General features: G+C 49.7%; 1 protein-coding gene across 4 annotated transcripts; it reads left to right on the forward strand.

Annotated features, from left to right (window-relative positions):
• Window positions 1–382: 382 nt before the first annotated feature.
• On the forward strand, window positions 383–22,159 carry ZBTB17 (zinc finger and BTB domain containing 17). 4 transcript variants are annotated; one of them, XR_014567015.1, is made up of 15 exons: window positions 383–662; window positions 2,265–2,471; window positions 4,925–5,113; window positions 7,531–7,701; window positions 9,939–10,052; window positions 10,959–11,221; window positions 12,889–13,031; window positions 13,581–13,881; window positions 14,000–14,087; window positions 15,387–15,503; window positions 16,887–17,007; window positions 17,862–18,262; window positions 18,495–19,185; window positions 19,815–20,249; window positions 20,596–22,159. XR_014567015.1 is itself a non-coding variant. In XM_083750176.1 (15 exons), exons 1-15 carry the CDS (start codon window positions 398–400, stop codon window positions 21,891–21,893), a joined length of 2,688 nt encoding a protein of 895 aa, XP_083606302.1. In that variant the 5' UTR covers window positions 383–397; the 3' UTR covers window positions 21,894–22,159. The 4 variants fall into 4 exon arrangements, 2 of the variants coding, with proteins under 2 accessions (XP_083606302.1, XP_083606303.1); XR_014567016.1 differs by having other exon boundaries at window positions 17,862–17,992; window positions 18,970–19,185; XM_083750176.1 differs by having other exon boundaries at window positions 17,862–17,992; window positions 18,970–19,185; window positions 19,815–19,904; window positions 21,622–22,159.
• Window positions 22,160–22,932: the final 773 nt, after the last annotated feature.

The following is a 22,932-nucleotide window of genomic DNA, read 5'->3' on the forward strand; positions in this document are numbered from 1 at the left end:
GGAAAATGAAGAGTGGAGCAAAAGGTGGAGAAAGGAAAACAGAGTTTGGGGGACAAGAAAGAGGAACAAAAAAATGGAAAGAAGAAGAATGCATGGGCGAAAAAATATCTTTTTAAAAAAATGGAATTAAAAAATTGATGTTAGTTTTTTCACTGCGATTACTGCAGCCGTTCGGGGGGGATGGGATTGTTTCAAAAGAGTGATGTACAAATAACAGTCGATCATGATGATTAATAATCAATAACATTAGGAAGAGGAAAATGTGAGGGGGAAAGAGCGAAAGAAGAAGAAATGAACGGGCGGGGAAGAAGGCAACGGGTCCCCCTCAATCTCTGCGCTTCCCCTATCCCCCGGAGAAACTGCGCTGCCTCTAGTGCTTGTCCCTGCCTCTGGTGTCATGGCGGCCAAGAGACGCTGCAGAGCCGCCTGCGTCACGTGCCAGCCGTTCCTTTGCCCCCGCCCCTTTTCCGCCGGCGAGACGGGACGCGCCGTGCACGCAAAGCGAAAGAGGGGGAAAAGTGCGCGTCGAGAAAGAGGGCGGTGGCTACGGAGACGCCGCTTCCGCCCGGGCCTAAGATGGCGGCGCCCTTTGTCTGTTCCGTGTCACTCTGAGCGCCGCCGCCGCCGCCGCCCGGGATTATGTGACGCGCGCCGGATAGCAGGTGCGGGGTGGTGGTGGGGGCGGGGGGAGGGTTCGTGAAAGGGGAGGGGCCGGGAAGGGGAGGGGCAGGAAGGCAGCCGGGGTGGGGGGGCTGCCTGTCAGGGGGAGGGGGCTGCCAGCCAGCAGGTGGGGGGAATTCAGGGGGCCGGGGGCTGCCTGTAAAGGGGGAGCGGGGAGTTAATGAGGGGCATTGAAAGAGGCGGCAGGCTGGGGGGTTGGGGGCCGGAGGGAAGAAGAAACAAGCAGGGGGGCAATCGGGGTGTGTGCAGTGGGGGATCCAGGTTAAGGGGGCGTCCAGGAAAGCGAGCAGTGGAAGGGGGAGAGGAGGAAGGGGATAACTGAGGGCGCTGCCCGCCTGTGGAGGCCAATTGCCCCCCCCCAACACACACACACACACACACACTCCGAGTGTCAGGTGCGGAAATTCAGGTCAGTAACATTTGTATTGTGTTTGGAAATACAATTTGGAATTTAAAAATAGAAAAAAAGAAATGTGGGGTGGTGGGACTTACTTGTTCAGGTTGGGGGGAGAGACACAAAGGTCCAGTTAGGATTATTTCTTGTGCCCCTTTTTTTTTGGTGAGGGGCAGGAAGCCTGTGACAGAGTTGACTTGGGGGTTCAAAGCGTATTCGGGTGAGGGGAAAGGGCTGTTGCTCAGTGGTTGGAGCATGGCATGCAGAACGCCCCAGGCTCAGTCCCTGCTGGCAGCATCTCCAGGTAGGGCTGGGAGAGAGACCCTTGCTTGAAACCCGGGAGAGCCTTTGCTGCCTGTCCACTTTCTGCCTTGTGGTGGTGGGGCAGGTGATGGGTGCTCTTAATGGGGTGAGTTGGGGAGTTTGGCCCCATGAGGGAGGAGATTGAAGGTGTTGGAGGAGGGGAGCTGGGTTCAAGTCCCTCCTGGGCCCCAGACCAAAGACATAAGACATCTCAGCCTGAGTGTCTGTAAAATGGGAACAAGCTGATTTGCCTCATCTTGAGAGCAGCAACACTTAAGGGCAGCAGAGCCCTTTGCAAATACGCATCCTAGAAAAAGAGGATATAACTGGAAGGGCCAGCCTGTTTGGAATGACAGCTGTCAGACTTCTTCAGATGTGCCTCAGGATTAGTGTGTTGATTTGCTTCAGGGGGATCCGGCCTCACTTTTGCTGGGCTGTTCCTGGAAAGGAGGGAGATGCCCTATACTGAATCCCATTGTTGGTCTATCAAGCTCAATACTGTCTACACTGACTGGTAGCAGTTTTCCAGCATTTCAGGCAGGAATATCTCTCAGCCTTACCTGGAGGCACCACTGTGGATTGAACCTGGGGCCTTCTGCATGCCAAGCAGGTGCTCTCCAACATTGCTAAGCCCCGTCCCCTTCTGTTGTGCAGAAGTGGTTGTCAACAGAAGTGTGAAGTTGGAAGGTACTCCCGAGGATCATCGAGTCCAATCTCCTGCAATGCAGGTATCAAAATTCAAACATCCATGACGGATGGTGAAGGCTTGGAACTGCATACTGCTTTTCTTCGGCTGGGCAGGGCATGATTCGTGGGCCAGAGGGAAGCCTGCATCGTCAGAGGAGGGGCATCTGTGCTCAAGGGCCTCCTGCCTCTCTCCCCGCAGCCATGGATTTCCCTCAGCACAGCAAGCAGGTGCTGGAGCAGCTGAACCAGCAGCGGCAACTGGGTCTGCTGTGTGATTGCACCTTTGTGGTGGATGGCATTGACTTCAAGGCCCACAAAGCAGTGCTGGCGGCCTGCAGCGAATACTTCAGGATGCTCTTTGTGGACCAGAAGGACGTGGTGCACCTGGACATCAGCAACGCAGCAGGTGGGCCTAACGGCGGATGGGGTTGCGGGATATTATCCCGTGCCTGAAATGTAGGGTTGAGCTGCATCCTAGCTGGCCAATATAACAGTTGCAAGGGGTCCAAATAAAAAAAAATCCTTCCAGTAGCACCTTAAAGACCAACTAAGTCAGTTCTTGGTATGAGCTTTCATGTGCATGCACACTTCTTCAGATAGAAGATATCAGTCTGTACCTGTGCAAGTTTCTTGGTGACGTTGATGGACTTCCATTTCATGCGGCTCAATGTGGTGCCTTCCATAGTTCCAGTTACAGATAGGTAGCTGTGTTGGTCTGCCATAGTCATTCTGAAGAAGTGTGCATGCACACGAAAGCTCATACCAAGAACTGACTTAGTTGGTCTTTAAGGTGCTGCTAGAAGGAATTTTTTTTGTTTTGACTATGGCAGACCAACATGGCTACCTATCTGTAAAAGGGGTCCAAATGACCACCAGGTCCTGAAGCAGCCAGCCTAGGCTGTGCAGGTGTCCCACAGGGAGAGCTGATTGATTGCATTATATCCAGCCTTTTTCTCTAAGGAGCTCAAGGTGGTTTGCATGGTTCCCCCCTCCTCCATTAATCACCACAACAGCCCTAGGTTAGGCTGAGAGGCAGTGAGTGGCCCCCAGGGTCCCCCAGTGAGAGCTTTATGAATGAGTAGAGATTTGAACCCTGGTCCCTCCCAGAGTCCAGTCAAAGTCTCTTAAAGAGTACAGGAAAGTCAAGCAAGGTGAGTCCAGAATGAATGGCTCCAGGTGAGTTGAGCAAGGGACCCACGTTGCACGCCTCATGCAAGGCAAACAGCAGCAAGCCCTCTTCTGAAAACTATGGGGCAAGTTGTACCCTCCCACCTCTGGGCCAGAGATAGAAGGCAGAGTCAGGCTTGAGCAAAAACCACCTTGGGGGATGTATGACTGGGCCCTGGCAGTGCCTCCGGTCCACCCAGTACCCTGTCCCCCAATGTCCCTGATGCACCCCCGGAAAAGTAGCAGTGGGTGCCTCCTTGGTCCCCAGAAGGAGCCTAGAGATTTCTTTTAAGTTTTGAAGCGGCATATAAATTAAAAGGTAAAGGGATCCCTGACCATTAGGTCCAGTCATGGCCGACTCTGGGGTTGCGGCGCTCATCTCGCTTTATTGGCCAAGGGAGCCGGCGTACAGCTTCCGGGTCATGTGGCCAGCAGGACTAAGTTGCTTCTGGCAAACCAGAGCAGCACATGGAAACACCGTTTACCTTCCCATCGTAGCGGTACCTATTTATCTACTTGAATTTGACATGCTTTCGAACTGGTAGGTTGGCAGGAGCAGGGACCGAGCAACGGGAGCTCACCCCATCGCGCGGATTCGAACCGCCAACCTTCTGATCAGCAAGTCCTAGGCTCTGTGGTTTAACCCACAACGCCACCCGCGTCCCAGCATATAAATTACTTAATAAATAAATACAGGATTAAAATAAATAAAATGGGATACTAAGCCACAAAGTATAATTTTATTTTGTAAAACAACTTAACTTCCGTGTGTGTGTGTGTCATGTGCAACACAGGACCAGGTCTGATTTCTTCACATTAATCTACATGAACAAGAAGTCCCCACCCCACACCCCACCCAGTTTAGGTGGGAATAAGTCATAAAAAGGGAAGGGAAAAATGGCTAGGGAGGTGGGGAATGTGGGGTGTTTCTTGCCTTTACTGTTTTCATTTTTAGCTTTGTAAAACTATGAGATTCAGTTTTTAAAAGAAGAGTGTGGAGAGGAAGGAGATCTAGCAAAGTTCTGGCTTTTCCCCATGATGGCTCCTTCAATGCTTTCTATTTTTTAAAGTCAAATTCTTTCAAATTGTTGGTGCCCCAGCTTTCCGATGCCTTAAACCAGGGGTCGGCAACCTAAGACCCGGAGGCCGGATGTGGCCAAATCGCCTTCTAAATCCGGCCTGCGGATGTTCCGGGAATCAGCGTGTTTTAGAATGAGTAGAATGTATCCTTTTATTTAAAATGCATCTCTGAGTTATTTGTGGGGCATAGGAATTCGTTCATATTTTTCCCCCCAAAAATACAGTCTGGCCCCCCACAAGGTCTGAGGGACGGTGAACTGGCCTCCTGCTGAAAAAGTTTGCTGACTCCTGCCTTAAACCATGTCCTCAATTTGCCTGTTGGGCCATCCAGCCCTTGGCACTAGGGTTCGCTCTGCCTTGCAGGTGGGAAGTCCTTGATGGTCTGTCCTAAGAACATAAGCAGAGCCAATGGCCCATCTAGTCCTGCCTCCTGTTCTCACAGGGGCCAGCCACACACCTATGCGAAGCCTGCGACCAGGAACTGAGCACATGAGCAATTCTCCCCTCCTGTGGTTCCCAGAAACGGGCATCCACATGCATTGCTGCCTCCAACTGTGGAAGGCAGAGCAGAGCCATTGTCCTGCGCTGACTGTCTGTCTGTGCCTGTTCCAGGTCTTGAGCAGGTGCTGGAGTTCATGTACACATCCAAGCTGAACCTGAGCCTAGAGAACGTGGAGGACGTCTTGGCTGTGGCCGGCTTCCTTCAGATGCAGGAGATCATCAGCGCCTGCAACTCCCTGAGGACTCTTTCGGCACCGGCAGAAGCTGCAGTGGAGAGCCCGGGAGACCCCCCGGCAGCTGGTATGGGGCTGTGGTTGTAATTGTATGAGCAGGGAGGTAACAGGGGGCACTGCTCTAGATTTCTGGGCGATCCCTGGTTAAATCTCTGGAGATTGGCCCATGAGCCCCAAAAGGGGGTCTCAGTCCAATATTCATTTATTTATATTTTAACAAAAAGTTTTATTTAGAAAGAACTACAATTCAACACCAGTGTAGAAAAGTTATTGATAATTATGCAAGCACGAATTAAGTAACTGGCTTCATTCTTCACTCTTCAGACACCAGTGGTAGAATTGAGAGGGATACCATTAAACCACTGCATAGTTTCTTCTATAGGTTTAAAGATTAAAATAATAAGCAGAACAGACTCAGTAGCTATTTCTAGTAAGAAGCACTCTGTAGAAGAGTAATATGGTCTCCTTTGAACATGATTCGACCCAGCTGTTTCCTTGATTTTGTCTTGGAGTGAATTTCCTCAGCAACATCCAGAACCAAGTTCATATATTCATCAAATCCTTGATTTTGTCTTGGAGTGAATTTCCTCAGCAACATCCAGAACCAAGTTCATATATTCATCAAATCCAGTAATACAGCCTTCTACGGTGGTTCCGCGAGTCTCTTCGTCTTGCGGTTTTTTCGTCTTGCGAAGCAAGCCCATTAGCGGATTAGCGCTATTAGCGGCTTAGCGGGTCAGCTGTTAAGCGGCTTAGCGGATCAGCTGATAAGCGGCTTAGCGGCTTGGGTAAAAGGGGGGGGGAGGGAAAAAAACCCGCAGGAACTCGCAAGACATTTTCGTCTTGTGAAGCAAGCCCATAGGAAATTCGTTTTGCGAAGCACCTCCAAAATGGAAAACCCTTTCGTCTAGCGGGTTTTCCGTCTTGCGAGGCATTCGTCTTGCGGGGCACCACTGTATCCTCATGTTCACCTGTTCATACAGCCACACCTGAATTCTGGACCTATTCTGTAGGTATCTGAAGATGAGATTGATGGGCTGCACCATCACTTTCTGCATCTTCTGGCCTTGCCATGGCCGGCAGCTGGGCTGGGAACGACCCCTGACAGGACGAGCTGACTTAGGCAGGACGGGGCAGCCAACGGTCAACTCCTCTCCCTCCTCGCCTTATCCCTCCCGAATATTTATTTTTGTTGTTGTTGTTATTATGATTATTGGAAGTGGAAGGGAACCCGTGTATCTTCTAGTATAACCTCCTACAATGCAGGAATCTCAGCTAGAGCTTCCATTACAGATGGCCACACAGCCTCTACTTAAAAACCGTGCTGGACTTGTAACAGGGTAAAGGAATATTGGGAAATAATTTATAATGAATTGGGGGAAAAAATAGTTAAGTACCTTTCAAAAAAAAAATCAGAATCCTTCTTGTTGCGGATAATTCAGATGGAAATTCCCAGCTGTCAAAAAAGACTACAGTGGTACCTCTAGATATGAACGGGATCCGTTCTGGAGCCCTGTTTGTATCCAGAAGCAAACGTAACTAGCGACGGCATGTCTGCACACACGCGCGTTGCTTTTTGCCGCTTCTGCTCGAGTGCGTGACGTCATTTTGAGCGTCTGCGCATGCACGAGCGGTGAAACCCAGAAGTAACGCACTCCATTACTTCCGGGTTGCCGCGGAGCACAGCCCGAAAGCACTCAACATGAAGCATATTCAACCCGAGGTACGACTGTATTTATGTATGCCACTCCTGTGGCCCGTGTTTTGTTAGCCCAAAAATGGAAAATGAGAGAGGTCCCATCCAAAGAAGAATGGCGACTTAAACTGATAGAATAAACACAGCTTGCAGAATTAACTTATAGAATAAGAGAACAAGAAGAACATATGCTTAAAGATGATTGGAAAATGTTTATTGAATATATGGGTGAAAAATGTGTACATTTAAAAACGCTGGCAGTATTAGATAAATTCAACAGTGTAGATAATTTTTGATGGATCTAACAATGGAATACTTAATGGTTTAGCTTATGTAAAATATGCAGGGATTTATGGTATGTAAGTTGAGCCATAGAAGGAGAATAGGGGAAGTCATTTGAGGTTGTTTAAATGAATATTCTAAAATGTAAAATAGAAAAGCTTAATAAAAATTATACAAAAAACAAAAATCACCTGCCAAGGAAGGAGAGTTGGCATAAAGCTTGGTTTCCAGACCTTTGAACATCTTGATAGGGCACAATACAGCTGCTGCAACACACAGCTGGCTTATGTTAAGCTTGTGGTCCACCAAGAGGGAATCTGTAGGGAGACCCCCACCTTGGCCTGGTCCAGCAGGGCTTTCCTCACCCTTCTTTCCCCAAGTTCTTGTCATCATGGCAGCCCTTGTGCCCATTGTGCAGATGGGGTAAGTGGGTGGGGGCTCAGCATCTGGTAGGTCATAGCTGAGAGGAGCCTGTCCTAGTTGGTTTTGGCCCCTCTCTTTCCTAGGGCAGCAGAAAACGGCTGGTGGGGGTAAAGAGGCGACAGAGACCCCCCGGGATCTGGAGGAGACCCCACAGCCCCCACCCAGCAGCATCCAGAAGGAGGCGGCCATGGAGCCCACAGAGGAACAAGAGGAGGAGGAAGAGGAGGCTGAATGTTCAGCTGGCAAGGGATCAGGTAGGCACCGGGAACCAGGGGTCTTGGATAGAGCCGGACTTAATAATAATAATAATAATAATAATAATAATAATAATAATAATTTATTATTTATACCCCGCCCATCTGGCTGGGTTTCCCCAGCCACTCTGGGCGGCTTCCAACTGAATATTAAAAAGAGTACAGCATCAGACATTAAAAACTTCCTTAAAGAGGGCTGCCTTCAGTTGTGTTTTAAAAGTAAAATAAGTATGTGTAAATCATATTTGTCTGCATTGTGGTATTTTCACAATCTGCCCTGGAAGTGTTTGGTGAAGGGCACAAACAGTAAATAAGCAAATGAAAACTTTCGCTCAGTTGAAACACTCCTGCTTGGTCCTTGGAAGGTAAAAGGTAAAGGTAAAGGGACCCCTGACCACTAGGTCCAGTCGTGACCGACTCTGGGGTTGCGGCACTCATCTCGCTTTATTGGCCGAGGGATCCGGCGTACAGCTTCCGGGTCACATGGCCAGCATGACTAAGCCACTTGTGGCGAACCGGAGCAGCGCACGGAAACGCCGTTTACCTTCCCACTGGAGTGGTACCTATTTATCTACTTGCACTTTGACATGCTTTTGAGCTGCTAGGTTGGCAGGAGTTGGGACAGAGCAACGGGAGCTCACCCCGTTGCGGGGATTCAAACCGCCGACCTTCTGATCGGCAAGTCCTAGGCTCTGTGGTTTAACCCACAGCGCGACCCGGGTTCAAATCCTGATGTCTCCAGAGAGCCTTCCACCAGTCAGTGCATGTGATGCTGAGTCAAATGGACCAGTGTCGCTTCCTGAGCCTCTGTTTAAATCAGCCCTTTGGGAGAAGTCTCCATGTAGTGGGGAGAGAGCTGGCTTGGGAACACGGCAGCAATTTATACAAAAAAAACCCACCTCTATTCCAGTCCTCTCCCAAAGCTCAGGGCATGCTGAAACATCTCAGAACAAAACCTAAAAATCTGTTTCGAAACCTTGGGTGCCTTGCCTGATGCAATGAAATGGGCCAAAAATCCAAGTAGAGCTTATTTGAAGAAGCTTCAGAAGTATCTTACAGAGAATAAAAAGGGCCCCCAAGGGCCATCTAGTCTAACCCCCTGCAATGCAGCCCAGTAATCCGCGTGTAGTACAGCCTTCCCCCACAACCTGATTCCCTCCAGATGTTTCAGGTGTTGTAGTCCAAAACATCTGGAAGGAGGGTTTGAGATTTACAGGATGCATGGCGCTTTAAAGGAAAACTTGCTAAAAATGATGTATAGATGGCATTTGACGCCAGTAAAATTAGCTAAAATGTATAGGAAAAAAGAAAGAAAATGTTGGAAATGTAAAAAGGCAGATGGGGACTATTTCCACATGTGGTGGACCTGCGATAAGGTAAAAAAAAAATTGGGAATCAATTTATAATGAACTCAAAAAAATATTTAGATATACTTTCCCCAAAAGACCGGAAGCGTGTCTATTAGGCTTAATAGGAACAGAAATTAAAATAGAAGATCAAAATTTGTTCATGTATGCTACAGCTGCCGCGAGGACCCTTCTGGCCCAAAGATGGAAAGTACAAGATATACCAACTATTCAGGAGTGGCAGGCGAAGTTGACAGAATATGCAGAACTTGCCAAACTGTCAGGGAGGATCCGGGACCAAGGAGATCAAAGATACCAAAATAACTGGAGTAAATTTATTGAATATTTAAAGAAGAATTGTAAAGAGGTCAAGACACTAGCAGGATTGACATAATACCTCCAATGTATAATAGTACTAATATGAGAATGATGTGCGTGATGGAAAGAGGATAAATATACCAGTTGTGGGGAGGGAGGGGTGTCGCGACTCGGCAGAGTCAAAGGGAATGTATGGTGCTATTACAATTTGTTGGAAAAGAATATGTAAGGAAAACAATAAAAATTCACTTGGGGGGAAAAAACAACATCTGGAGGGCAGCAAGTTGGGGAAGGCTGGTGTGGGATCCAAAGACCCAAGAGGAGGAAATTCAGACTAAATCTTTAGGAAGACTGCATTACTCAGCTTTCATGAGATCTAGCACCTTGGGTGGGACTTGATTTTAACATTTGCAGCAGGCTTCATCTGTTAGCCAAGGATGTCTGTTCCCTTCCCTCCCCCATCAAATCCTGCCCTGCTTCCTGTTCCCTCTCTCTGATTTGTTGCCCCTTATCCCCGTGGCTGTTGGTCACTAGTGCTGAGGGGTATGTGACCAACTCCTCTCTTTTTTTCAGCTGTGGAAGACGAGGTCTCCTCCCCAGTGCCTGAGACCTCGCAGACGGAAGACTCTTCCCCTGGGGAAAGCAGCACTGCCCCAAAACTTGCCCTTTCGAGGGCTGCAGAGGATGGTGAGTGGCAACAGCAGCAGGGCAGAAAGCCTCTCTGGGGTGCTTCTGGGGGTGATCTCTGTGTGGCACCCAAAGGATCTTTGCTTTCCCTTTGCCCTTGACGCCTGTAGGTCAAGAGGGCACCAAGCGAGATTCCTTTCGGAAAGAACATTCTTGTATCACCTCAGAAGGGCAACAGATGAGGCTTGCAGGATCCAGGTTCATAGAATCAGAGAATTATTATTATTATTATTATTATTATTATTATTATTATTATTTATATTTATACCCCGCCCTTGCCAGCCAGAGCTGGGCTCAGGGCGGCTAACACCAGTAAAATTACAATAAAAACATAATATGGGGGGGGGAATGAAAAAAAGAGGTTAAAATGCAGCCTCATTTTAAAAGTAGCCCATGGAATTGCGGAGTTGGTAGGGATCCCTGAGGTTCATCTAGCCCACCCCCTGCAAAGCCCAATCCAAGCTGAAGATTTCAGGAAGATGGCCTTCAAGTATCTGAAAGGGGGGGGAAAGGGGGGAAGGCAGAGCAGACCTTTGTTCTCTCTGTTCCTCCAGAGAGCAGATCATGCAGGTGGACAAGGCAGGGAGGCAGATTTTGGCAAAACCTTAGGGGGCTCCTTTGGCTAGGGGGGCACCACCCACCTCAGGCTCAGAAGCATCACCTGGGCATCCTTCTGTTGGGGAGGGGGCTGTACGTTGCAGGATCCCGATCCTTAGCAGAGGGTCAGGCTAGATGCCCTCCAGAAACCCCGCCCGCCTTGCCGATTTTGTGAATGTAATCCCGGAGGATACAGGGGGAAGGGTTTTTGGGGAGGCAGCCGCAGCCGCCTAGACACTATTGGCTCCCACAAGATGGCGTCTAGCGCAGGTGGCCCACTAGACTGCTTCTTTCTCTCTGTGTCTCTAGCTGAGCCCTCTGACCTGAAGCTGCCCTCTGAGATGGAGGTAGAGCTGGAAGGCAAGGGCGAGGGGACCGTGCTGCCAGAGGCCGAGGTACCCTCCCAGGCCCACGAGGCCCAGCTGGCCAACGGCAACTCCCAGGATGAGGAAGAGTCGGGGGACACGGACTCCGGGGCAGAGAACGCAGGGGAGGCCCGGCTTCTGCGCTCGGGGACCTACAGTGACAGGACCGAGTCCAAGACCTACGGGTCGGTCACCCACAAATGCGAGGTGAGAGATTATCATTTCAAAAAATGCATACCATGCTGAGCACTGGACGGTTGGCCAAACAGCATCTGCTGCAGCCGCCTTTTGCAGCCTAACTTTCTGCAGCTGAAACATGATGTGGCATGGACCTTCTACCCCAGAATGTTTTACTTTGATGTTGAACCAACAGTGATAGGACAGGCAAACCATGTCCAGTGGTGCCTCAGGTTACATACGCTTCAGGTTACAGACTCCGCTAACCCAGAAGTATTACATCGGGTTAAGAACTTTGCTTCAGGATGAGAACAGAAATCATGCTCCGGCGGCGCAGCAGCAGTAGGAGGCCCCATTAACTAAAGTGGTGCTTCAGGTTAAGAACAGTTTCAGGTTAAGTACGGACCTCTGGAATGAATTAAGTACTTAACCTGATGCACCACTGTGTTTCACTATCAGCCTTAAGTTGTTGGGGGTTTTTGCAACAAAACCTGGTTGCTGTTACCAACCACCTTGAATAGCTCACTGGGCCAATTTTAAGAAAGGCCAGATCCTGTCCTTATGGCCTGGGTGACCTGTATGCTTGATCAGTAGCCACACTCCTCAGTTGTCTCTCTAGACAGACAGATGCCAAACAGTAGGACAAATCCTTTATGACATTGAAGAGAACTAAGAGGCTCTCCAGTTGAGAGTATGGTGGACGAAGGAGCCATTTCTAGTTCAGTAGCAACATCTTGCATCTTGCCAACATTACCTGTCCATTTGCTGTTGGACAAGGCCTCCCTATCGGATGCCATGATCACGTGTCACAAGGGGAACGCGTTGGTGTGGAGGGCACAAACCAACCAGATCAGCTTACGACTGAGCTTGACCTCTACCTGATGCATGGCACCACCCTCCTGACTGGTGTGAACATTTGTAGAATCGCCTCTAACGGCCTGCAGGTGGGTTATCAGTGCCCTTCTACAAGATTACAAGCAATAACTTCAGCTGGTTTTTCTTTCTTTGAGCCTTTCTCCGGAGTGAAGTGGTAGAGATATATTCCACCTGGCTCACTGCGCACAGAAGAAGGCGACAGTGGTGTGGCGGCAGCTGTGGCACGCAGGCCCAACACCACATCTGATGCTCTGCAGAACATTATGCACCTCTAATGTGTTGTACTCTGTCCTTTTATGAGAAGTGGAAATCATATTTGGTTTTCCTAATGTCATTTCATGACTTCCATTATTTCCATCCTGAGCATCTTTGCTCTTCATTTCCATCAGCAGATTTTTTTGTATTTAATTTGATGGCATTGATGCATCCTGCTTATTTCTGCTTATATTCTCTTGTCTTCTTGTTGCTTCTGCTCTTTGTCTGTTCCGCTCAGGCAGATCGGGCGAGCCAATCTGATGGTGCAGCCGTTTTCTGATGATTTTTATGCAATTTCACGCATATTTTTCCCCAATGAAAAATAGTAACGCAAGTTTAAAATCATTGAAAATTCCTCGTATTTTTTACATAGCTGTTTACCAAACTAGATCATATTAATTAAACTGCAATAGGTTTTGAATTCCTGAGTCGTGTAAGAACTTGTTTTATCACCCCTCATTTTGGGAATTTTGAAAGTTGGAAAATTTGGCATTTGTCCATTTGCGAGGGGGCTTCCTTGGGACCGGCCACTTATGCCGCCTCCTCCTTCTCCCCCCCCCCAACAGGACTGTGGGAAGGAGTTCACGCACACTGGCAACTTCAAGCGGCACATCCGGATCCACACCGGGGAGAAGCCCTTCATCTGCCGCGAGTGCAGCAAGGCCTTCTCTGACCCAGCAGCCTGCAAGGCGCATGAAAAGACACACAGGTAGGTGGCCAGTGACCAGCGAGGCTGGTCCAGGAGGGGAAGGCATTGCGGTAGAACGGGCAGCCTCGCGAAGGAAGGATTCCCGTTGGCAGTCGGGGCAGCCGTGCGATGCCCGTGCTGACAGCTCAGCCTTCCCTGCCCAGCTTCCGTCTGCATAAATGGCGCAAATGCCGACGATGGGCATCCTCCCCCCAGGGTTTTGGAGAGGCTGCATGAGCCTCCGACCTCTTGGTTGGCATTACCAGCAGATCTTCTCGGCTGTAGTTAATCAAAGCTGACGTTTGCACCTCCTGCCCTTAAAATCATGATTAGGTAAAGGGACCCCTGGCCATCAGGTCCAGTCGTAACCCACAGCGCCACCCGCGCCTTACTGTTACGCCACCCTGCAGCAAGGGGTTCCGCCGGTTAACGGCATCTTTTCTTTCTGCAAAGCTGTCCTTCATTCCCTCTTGCCCATCCTGAATTCTTTCGCGGCGGCGTAACTATGCGTCTGTTAGTATAATCGGTGACCCTTCCCTCTCCCTCTCCTCCGTTCTCCCCCCCCCCCAGCCCCCTGAAGCCATACAGCTGTGAGGAGTGTGGCAAGAGCTACCGCCTCATCAGCCTGTTGAACCTGCACAAGAAGCGCCACACCGGGGAGGCCAAGTACCGCTGCGAGGACTGCGGCAAGCTCTTCACCACCTCGGGCAACCTGAAGCGCCACCAGCTTGTCCACAGCGGGGAGAAGCCCTACCGGTGTGACTACTGCGGCCGCTCGTTCTCCGACCCCACCTCCAAGATGCGCCACCTGGAGACCCACGACACCCACAAGGAGCACAAGTGCCCCCATTGCGAGAAGAAGTTCAACCAGGTGAGGCTGGAGGGCTGGAGGGCAGATCCCCTGCTCCGGCTGGGGGGTGGAACGCCTGCGGGGGTTTGGGACCACCCCCCACTCCCTCTCAAAGCCAGTCTCTCGCCTTTCTTGCCAGGTGGGGAATCTCAAGGCCCACCTGAAGATCCACATTGCTGATGGACCCCTCAAGTGCCGGGAGTGCGGAAAGCAGTTCACTACGTCAGGTATGTGGCTCTTGGGGGTCGCCCAGACGGGCTGGGTGGCCCCCGGCCTCCTTTGCCCACAGCCTTTGTCAAGGGAGCTGACACAGAGCACAGTCCATTGGCAGATCAGAGAAAAATGAGGCAACGTGAGCTCACTTGCAGTTAGTCGTTGGGTTAAGGAATTGGAACAGAAAACATACAGAGACCTCTCAGATATACTCCACTATAGCAAGCAGTTGCTTGGGCTGTTTTGCACCTCCCACTTTACTCCATTCCCTGCGTTTTGGGCCCCTCTACAGTGGACGCAGGTGGCGCTGTGAGTTAAACCACAGAGCCCAGGACTTGCCGATCAGAAGGTCGGTGGTTCGAATCCCCACAATGGGGTGAGCTCCCATTGCTCGGTCCCTGCTCCTGCCAATCTAGCAGTTTGAAAGCACATCAAAGTGCAAGTAGATAAATAGGTACCACTCTGGCGGGAAGGTAAACAGTGTTTCCGTGTGCTGCTCTGGTTTGCCAGAAGCAGCTTAGTCATGCTGGCCACATGACCCGGAAGCTGTACGCCGGCTCCCTTGGCCAATAAAGCGAGATGAGCGCCGCAACCCCAGAGTCGGCCACAACTGGACCTAATGGTCAGGGGTCCCTTTACCTTTATAGTGGGGCCCAAGGGCCCCTCTCTGTCTCTGCCTGCCTCTCTGTTATGTGTAGCAAAGAGGAGCCGGCAGGCTGTCGGCAGAAACACTGGCAGGGTGAAGCTGCCACGTCTGACTCCTGTCTTTACTCCGTGTTGGGGCACCTGAATGTTTCCCCCTTTTCCTCAGCCTCCAATCTCCCACCCTTTTGTACCTCCCAGCTCTTCCCCTCCTCTGGGGTGTGTCCAGTTGTCCACCACCAGGAGGCCTGGATCCAAATCCTCTCCCTCGGCGCTTTCCCTGGGGAAAGGCGGTTTCCACCACTCCTCCTGATCTAGCCAATCTCCACATGTAAAGAAATATACAATAATAAGATTACATTCATTTGTAAAAAAGGAATATACAACAGGAAGTCTAGTGTGTTGGTATGTATATGATTTTGGGGGGGGGGGGGAATTGTTTTTGTTTTTTTCTCCTTGTTCTTTTTTTTGTTTCATTTTCTTTCTAGGTATATAAAATTTGTATATAATTTTTGTATACATGTTGGAAATTATAGTAAGTCTTGTAATATGACAAAGTTTACCAATGTAATATAAGAATGATAACAAATAAATAAAATTCAGATTAAAAATAATAATAATCCAGCCAGTCTCCGACAGCCTCTCTACATTTCCTCCTCCTTTGCTCACAGGCAACCTCAAGCGACACCTGCGCATCCACAGTGGGGAGAAACCATACATCTGTGTGCACTGTCAGCGGCAGTTTGCCGACCCGGGGGCTCTGCAGCGCCACGTCCGCATCCACACGGGTGAGTTTGGCCAAGGGGGCGCTCCCTTCATTCCTCGGGTGGTCAGAGAAGGCGTTGTAGCTGTTACCTTCTAGCCGATGGCTCTCCCAGCCCTGACCTGCTGGGGCTTATAGGATCATAGAGTTCTATGGAGTCGGAAGGGAAGGAGAGTCCGTCGCTTCCCCAGGCCTCTGTCAAACAGCTCCTACTGTTCTTCCTTGTGTTCAGTTGCAATCTCCTTCCTTATCATTAGAATCTGTTGGTTCAAGTTACGTGGAAATTCCAGCTAAACATTGTGGGAATGTTAAGAATAGTAGGAAAGGATATATTGAATAAGTATTATCCTTCCTTCACTCATGCTATGCCCGTCTAATGTTCGTATATACCTTGTCGATAGTATTTTCTCCCCTTGTTGCACACTGCCTTCTGGAAGAAGGTACAGGGTTATAAAGACTAGGACTAGCCGCCTGAGAAACAGTTTCTACCCAAATGCAATTCTGGTTTTAAACGCAGTATAAGGGGCCTCTATAGGAGTATATTGTATTTTTAAATGGGGTTTGAGAGTTTTTAGGAGGTTTTGAATGTCTTATGTAGATTTTTCAATTTCATTGTTCTGTATGGGACAATGACAATAAAGATATTGTGTCATAAAAAGAAGTGAGGTAGCAGAGCAGATTCCCCTCAATATAGCTGGAAGCTAGTTTGCAGATTCGTTTGAATCTCTTAGTTAAGATTATTTCCTGGTGTCCCCTTTAATCCCTCTTAAAGGAATAAAGAGACAAGAGTCTTTCTGAGTAAAGTAACTCACATTTTAATTCAAGATATGATCCCTGAAAGGCAGGATTTACTTTAGTGGTTACACAAACAAAGTGTGAGTTAATCTCATAGGGAAACTGAACTCCTGTGCTGCTGGCTGAGAGCCAGCAGACAGCAAAATTACATTAAGATAACAAAATGGCTACAGGAGAGCAGCATGGCAGCAAAAGAGCAACAACAAGAGAGAGAATAAGACTGAGAAAAGGGCTGCATGACTCAGCTCTTTTATGGAGTCAGCCAGAGCCACGCACATCTCCCAGGTCACATGCAGGGGGAGGCTGCTCCAGACCAGTGGAACAGGAAGTTACACAGACTGGGTGTCTCCCTGCCTGTGCCCACTCTTGGGAAATAAGGAATGTTGCCCTTGACTGTACCAAGGGATTACACCCCACAAACATTAGGAAGATGTGGGAGGGACAACCTCAGAAGATTGAACCTGGGACCTTCTGCATGCAAACTTGGAGTTCTGACCCTGAGCCGTGGTCTCTTTCCTTAACAATAAATCAAGCTTGTAGTCCTCAAGCCATCCAAGTAGGTGGCCATCCCTGTGCCCCCGTGATGTTACCCTCCCCTCCCTTCTCTCCCCAGGTGAAAAGCCCTGCCAGTGCCTGATCTGTGGCAAGGCCTTCACTCAAGCCAGCTCCCTCATTGCCCACGTGCGCCAGCACACCGGGGAGAAGCCTTACGTCTGCGAGCGCTGCGGCAAGAGGTGGGCCCCTCTCTTGGCTCTTGGCCTGGCCTAGGGAGAGCTAGGGTTCGGGGGTCATCTTCATCCATCCTGGGCTGGGGGCTGTGTTTTTGCGTGGTGGGAGGAGGCAATCTGTGTACCCTGTGCTAAAACAAAGTATTTGTGATGGGCACTTTTTTGGGGGGGGGGTTGCTAAACATGGAGGCAGGGCGGGAGATTAAACCGGGCCCTCCAATTATTTTATATAGATATATGCTTACATAGGGACGCAGGTGGCACTGTGGGTTAAACCACAGAGCCTAGGACTTGCTAATCAGAAGGTCGGCGGTTCGAATCCCCGCAACGGGGTGAGCTCCCGCTGCTCGGTCCCTGCTCCTGCCAACCTAGCAATTCGAAAGCACAAAAGTGCAAGTAGATAAATAGGTACCACTCCGGCGGGAAGGTAAACGGCATTTCTGTGCGCTGCTCTGGTTCGCCAGAAGCAGCTTAGTCATGCTAACCACATGACCCGGAAGCTGTACGCTGGCTCCCCGACCAGTAAAGCGAGATGAGCGCCGCAACCCCAGAGTCGGCCACAACTGGACCTAATGGTCAGGGGTCCCTTTACCTTTTACCTATGCTTATAGAAGCCTATCCGAATGCTTGGAAAGTCAAGGTGAATTTTAGCTCGTTTCAGCAGCTTAACTTTTTGGCCTATTGTTGAAAGAAAAAGAAAATGTTGTTTCGTATTTTTGCAAACCACTTTGAGGTTTGTTGGTTTGTTTTACATTCAAGCAGCCTATAAATTCTGTTAAATAAATCCAGGGAAACATTTTGAATACCTAAAAGTCCTGTACACGTTTCAGTTCTGTTTCTGTGCCCCCCACCCCTTTCAGGTTCGTCCAGTCCAGCCAATTGGCCAACCACATCCGCCACCACGACAACATCCGCCCCCACAAGTGCAGCGTCTGCAACAAGGCCTTTGTGAATGTGGGTGACCTCTCCAAGCACATCATCATCCACACAGGTGAGTCTGACTGTAGGGAGAGCCCTGGGGCAGCTTCATCTAGCCAGGTCCACTCCAGCCTCCTGTCTGTTAGTGCATGAGCGCCAACTCTTTCTTTAACTCAGCAGAGTTACTCAAAGTCTTTCTGCATCTTCGCAGGAGCATCAGTCCAGCCTTCTCTTGGTAAATTCCCATAACAGGAATTTATCCATTTATGCCTATCCAGTTCTTTCCTTAAATTCTTTATTATTTACATTGCAAGTTGCATATAAAATAAGAAACAGAACTACAGTGATGCCTTGGTTTTCGAATGTCTCCATTGATGAACATTTGGGTTTTCAAATGCCATAAACCCGGAAATAAATGCTTCAGTTTTCAAACACACCTCCAAAGTCGAACATGTTACGTGGCTTCCACTGAGTGCAAGATCCTGAGGCCTGGCTGCTGCCTATTGAGTTTCCGGTTTTCAAATGTTTTGAAACGGTTTTCGATCTTCCATAATGGATTGCGTTCAAAAACCGAGGTACCACTGTATATGCAGATCTCTGCACCTTTCAGCTATTTGGCCAGAGAGACAGGCTCACAAACTTTCTCATATTCTGGCAGGCGCACTCCGCCGCATGCCCTGATAAAGATGCCTGGAGAGAATTCTTGTCACTAGGCAGATGTTTTAGGTGTGCTTCAAGGCGGTTTCAAGTTTATTTTGGCAAGACACCAACACTGTCTTCCCGCTTGCCAGCCTGATGCCCCATAGAGAAGCCCATGAGCGAGACCCAAGTGCAACAGCAGCACCCTTCCCACTTCGTATCCTTTGAGAGCGCAAACTGCCTCAAGACGGTGGAGGTAGAATACATAGGCACAGCGAGACTGCGATAGTCATGTGCAGAGCAGGGAGTGTTACGCAGCGGTGGGGCCCTGCTGGACACCTCTCTGTGGGAAAGGCCAATGTGAGGCAGCCAGCTGGCAGGTTGCTGAGGTCCCTGTGCCATCCTGGACAGGCGAGAAACCCTTCCTCTGCGACAAGTGCGGCCGCGGCTTCAACCGTGTGGACAACCTCCGCTCTCACGTCAAGACGGTCCATCAGGGCAAGGCCGGGATGAAGGTTCTGGAGCCCGGGGAGGGTGACGAGTTCAACATCGTGACCGTGGCTTCCGACGAGATGGTGACTCTGGCCACGGAAGCCCTGGCCGCCACGGCAGTCACACAGCTGACAGGTGAGCAGGAGATCCTGGCCTTGTCATTCTCTTACCAAGGGCCTGAGGGAGGCTTGAGAACTCGGGCGGGGCTCTCCCCTTAAAAAGGAATGCTTGCATCACTCATGAACGCCACAAGCAATTTGCATTTTCCGCCTCCCTTGCTTTATTCTTTATTATTATTACTCTCTTATCATTGGCAAATAGAGGAGGTTGCAAAAGAGCTGGTAAGCTGAATTTTGAAATCCAAAGAAATGTTGCCTTCTGGTTTTCACCCAAAGTTGAATAGTTGTGGGCAGGGTGGCTTTTCTCCTCCTTCGTTCATTGCCTACGCGGAGGAGCAGTATCTCCAGTGTTTCAAATGGGGATGGGGTGTTTTTCCCAGCTGGAAATGCTGCTGGAAACTGAATGCCTAGGACCTGCCTGATCTAACACACTGAAGCTATGGCCTCTTCCCTGTCTGTGGAACAATCTTTGCTAGGGTATTTAGTTTCTTCTCCCCCCTGCCCCTAGTATTTCACTCCCTCCTTAAGCCCTCCCCGCTGCTAGGAAGGGTCCCCACCACAATGCAAAGGGCTCCTCTGCTGGCTTGGGTAGCCACGGGGCCTCCACTGTGTGCCGCTCAACTCCCCCATGGTTCTCCTCTGCAGTGGTCCCCGTGGCAGCGCCCGTCACAGCCGACGAGACGGAAGCCTTGAAGGCTGAAATAACAAAGGCTGTGAAGCAAGTGCAGGAAGCAGGTGAGCATCCATTTGGGAGCGTTCGGGCAACTACCCCTCCAAAGGAGGTCCTTGGCTCAGCTTTCTTCGTCACAGCTCAAACCTTCGGTAACTGCGCAGAACACAAAGCTAGGCTGTTTCTAGAAGCTTGCAGTATAGAAATCTGGCCACAAGGGTGCAGCACCCCAATGTGTGACCAGCTGTTTTATGCTCTTCCCCATTCTTTGGCCTTTCAGGTGATTAAGCTTGAAAAGGGATGCAACTCTTAACAGTTCTCAGAGATGCTGGATTTCTAGAGAGGGTCTATTTTTCCTAGCATCCTTCAGTAATGCAACAGTATGTGCCCTTTGGCTGTTTGGGGCTACAGCCCCATCACCCTTTGCTATTCATCCATGTAAGGTAAAGGGTAAAGGTAAAGGGGCCCTGACCATTAGGTCCAGTCGTGACCGACTCTGGGGTTGCGGCGCTCATCTCACTTTATTGGCCGAGGGAGCTGGCATACAGCTTCCGGGTCATGTGGCCAGCAGGACTAAGATGCTTCTGTTGAACCAGAGCAGCGCACGGAAACGCCGTTTACCTTCCCGCCAGAGTGGTACCTATTTATCTACTTGCACTTTGAGGTGCTTTCAAACTGCAAGGTTGGCAGGAGCAGGGACCTAGCAATAGGAGCTCACCCCGTCTCAGGGATTCAAACCGCCAACCTTCTGATCAGCAAGTCCTAGGCTCTGTGGTTTAACCCACAGCGCCACCTGTGTCCCTGTTCATCCATGTATCCCTATATAAAAGAGGAAATTACTAAAAGCCGGCTTTTAAATGTACCTAAATACAGGTTCATGGTGGTGGTTTTTAAAAAGGTGCACATAAAGAACACGTGTTTAGTAAAAGTAAGGAGCTTCACTCCTGGATTCACTCGTCTGCAAATAGAAGGGCTTTGGTCAGGGGGGCTTTGCCCTAAATTCACCTCTGCCACCTGCCATGCTGTTGGGTCTGCTTACCCTCCAGTGGGGCGAGAGCAGTAGGTGTGCACAAGTTTTCAAAGTGTACTTTGTTGTCAGGCTCAGTTGCACTAGACCAGGGGTCAGCGAACTTTTTCAGCAGGGGGCCGGTCCACTGTCCCTCAGACCTTGTGGGGGGCCAGACTATAATTTGGAGAGAGAAAAAAGAACGAATTCCTATGCCCCACAAATACCCCAGAGATGCATTATAAATAAATGAACACATTCTACTCGTGTAAAAACACGCCAAATTCTGGACAGTCTGCGGGCCGGATTTAGAAGGTGATTGGGCCGGATCTTGCCCCCGGGCCCTAGGTTGCCTACCCATGCACTGGACATTTAAAATGTCGCGCCACTTCAAACAAGTCCTGGCAACCCCAAAATAATCCTGGGAACTGCAGTTCTTTGGTGCTAAGTGTAGTGCAGAGAGCCCCGTTTCTCCCCCCAGAGCTACATTTCTCGAGTGGTTTAACACTTAATACCTCTTCGCAGGGAACTCTAGGAATTGTAGTCCTGTGGGAGAGCCCCAGTGACAAACTACACCTCCCTGGTTTCTTTACGGAAAGCTATGATTTGTAGGATGGGTGGCTGGGGCTGTTTGAAGCGATTCACCCTTGGCCCTCCTGCTCGGCCTTTCTGTATGACTCTCTCTGGGATAAAGCGCTTTCAAAGTAAACAGATGGGACTGACCACCCCGGCTCTCCTGCAATTTGCTGTCTTCTGGCTTTGTCCTGTCTTTCCAGATCCAAACACCCAAATCCTGTACGCTTGCGACTCCTGCGGGGAGAAGTTCCTGGATGCCAACAGCCTGGCCCAGCACGTCCGCATCCACACAGCCCAAGCCCTGGTGATGTTCCAGGCGGACACAGACTTTTACCAGCAGTACGGTGCCCCCACTGCTTCCTGGCAGCCCGAACAGGTCATTCCCTCAGGGGAGCTGCTCTTCCGCACGAGGGATGGCAACGAAGCCCAGACCACTTCTCTGCCCACAGAGGCCCCACAGACTGCAGAGTGAAGGGAGGCTGGTTGCAGAGGGGCAAGGGGACCGGTATGGATTGTACTACACGCTGCTCAGTCGGGGGGGGGGGGCCGGCATGTGTGGTTTGGTTTTAAGGTGCTGCTGGTTGTTCCCTCCTTGCCCATCCAATGCCACCAGCTTCACTCACAAGCAGCTATTTTAAGGAGGTGACGACGGTATACAAAAAAAAATATTTCTGTATTTGAGAAGCTCCTGCATCTGTGTTAATATTTAGAAACAAAATAAAGGCCATTATTTTCTAATGTCTGATTCAAAATGCACACTGGTTTGTTGGGTATTGTCTCGGCAGCCTGTTTAACAATCCCTTAGCACTGTAGTCAAAAAGTTTTCTGGTTGTCAAATTGTTCGACGAGGTTGAGAAATGAGGCAGCTGGTTGGTGAAAAATGGCAGGTCATCAGTGTTGGGTTTCCTAGAGATTCTCCTCAGCTGCATTTGGTCAATATTTTGGCAGGTGCAGGTGGCAGGGTAGATAAAGATGCTCCAGCTAGGGAAGAAGAGAATTAGAACAACTTTACCAGCCTCATTTATTTATTTCTGAAGCTGGAGATTGAACCCCAGCACCCCCCCGGCTGACAAAATGGTTTCTCCTTGTACATCTGCTGCTGCTGCTCTCTCCATGAGCCGGGGGGGGGGGGTTGTGTGGATGGGGTGCTTCATTTTGGAACCGGGCTCTCTCGCATGGCCTCAAACCATGTAAGGTAACAACACCCACATTTCTGCTCAGACACACTCCAGAAATGATAATAAGGAGTTACCGTATTTTTTGCTCCATAAGACGCACCAGACCACAAGACGCACCTACTTTTTGGAGGAGGAAAACAAGAAAAAAAATATTCTGAATCTCAGAAGCTAGAACAGCAAGAGGGTTTGCTGTGCAGTGAAAGCAGCAATCCCTCTTGCTGTTCTGGCTTCTGGGATAGCTGTGCAGCCTGCATTCGCTCCATAAGACGCACACACATTTCCCCTTACTTTTTAGGAGGGGAAAAGTGAGTCTTATGGAGCAAAAAATACGGT

Source organism: Podarcis gaigeae (assembly GCF_964106915.1).
Source record: "Podarcis gaigeae genome assembly, chromosome: 8".
NCBI lineage: Eukaryota > Metazoa > Chordata > Lepidosauria > Squamata > Lacertidae > Podarcis > Podarcis gaigeae.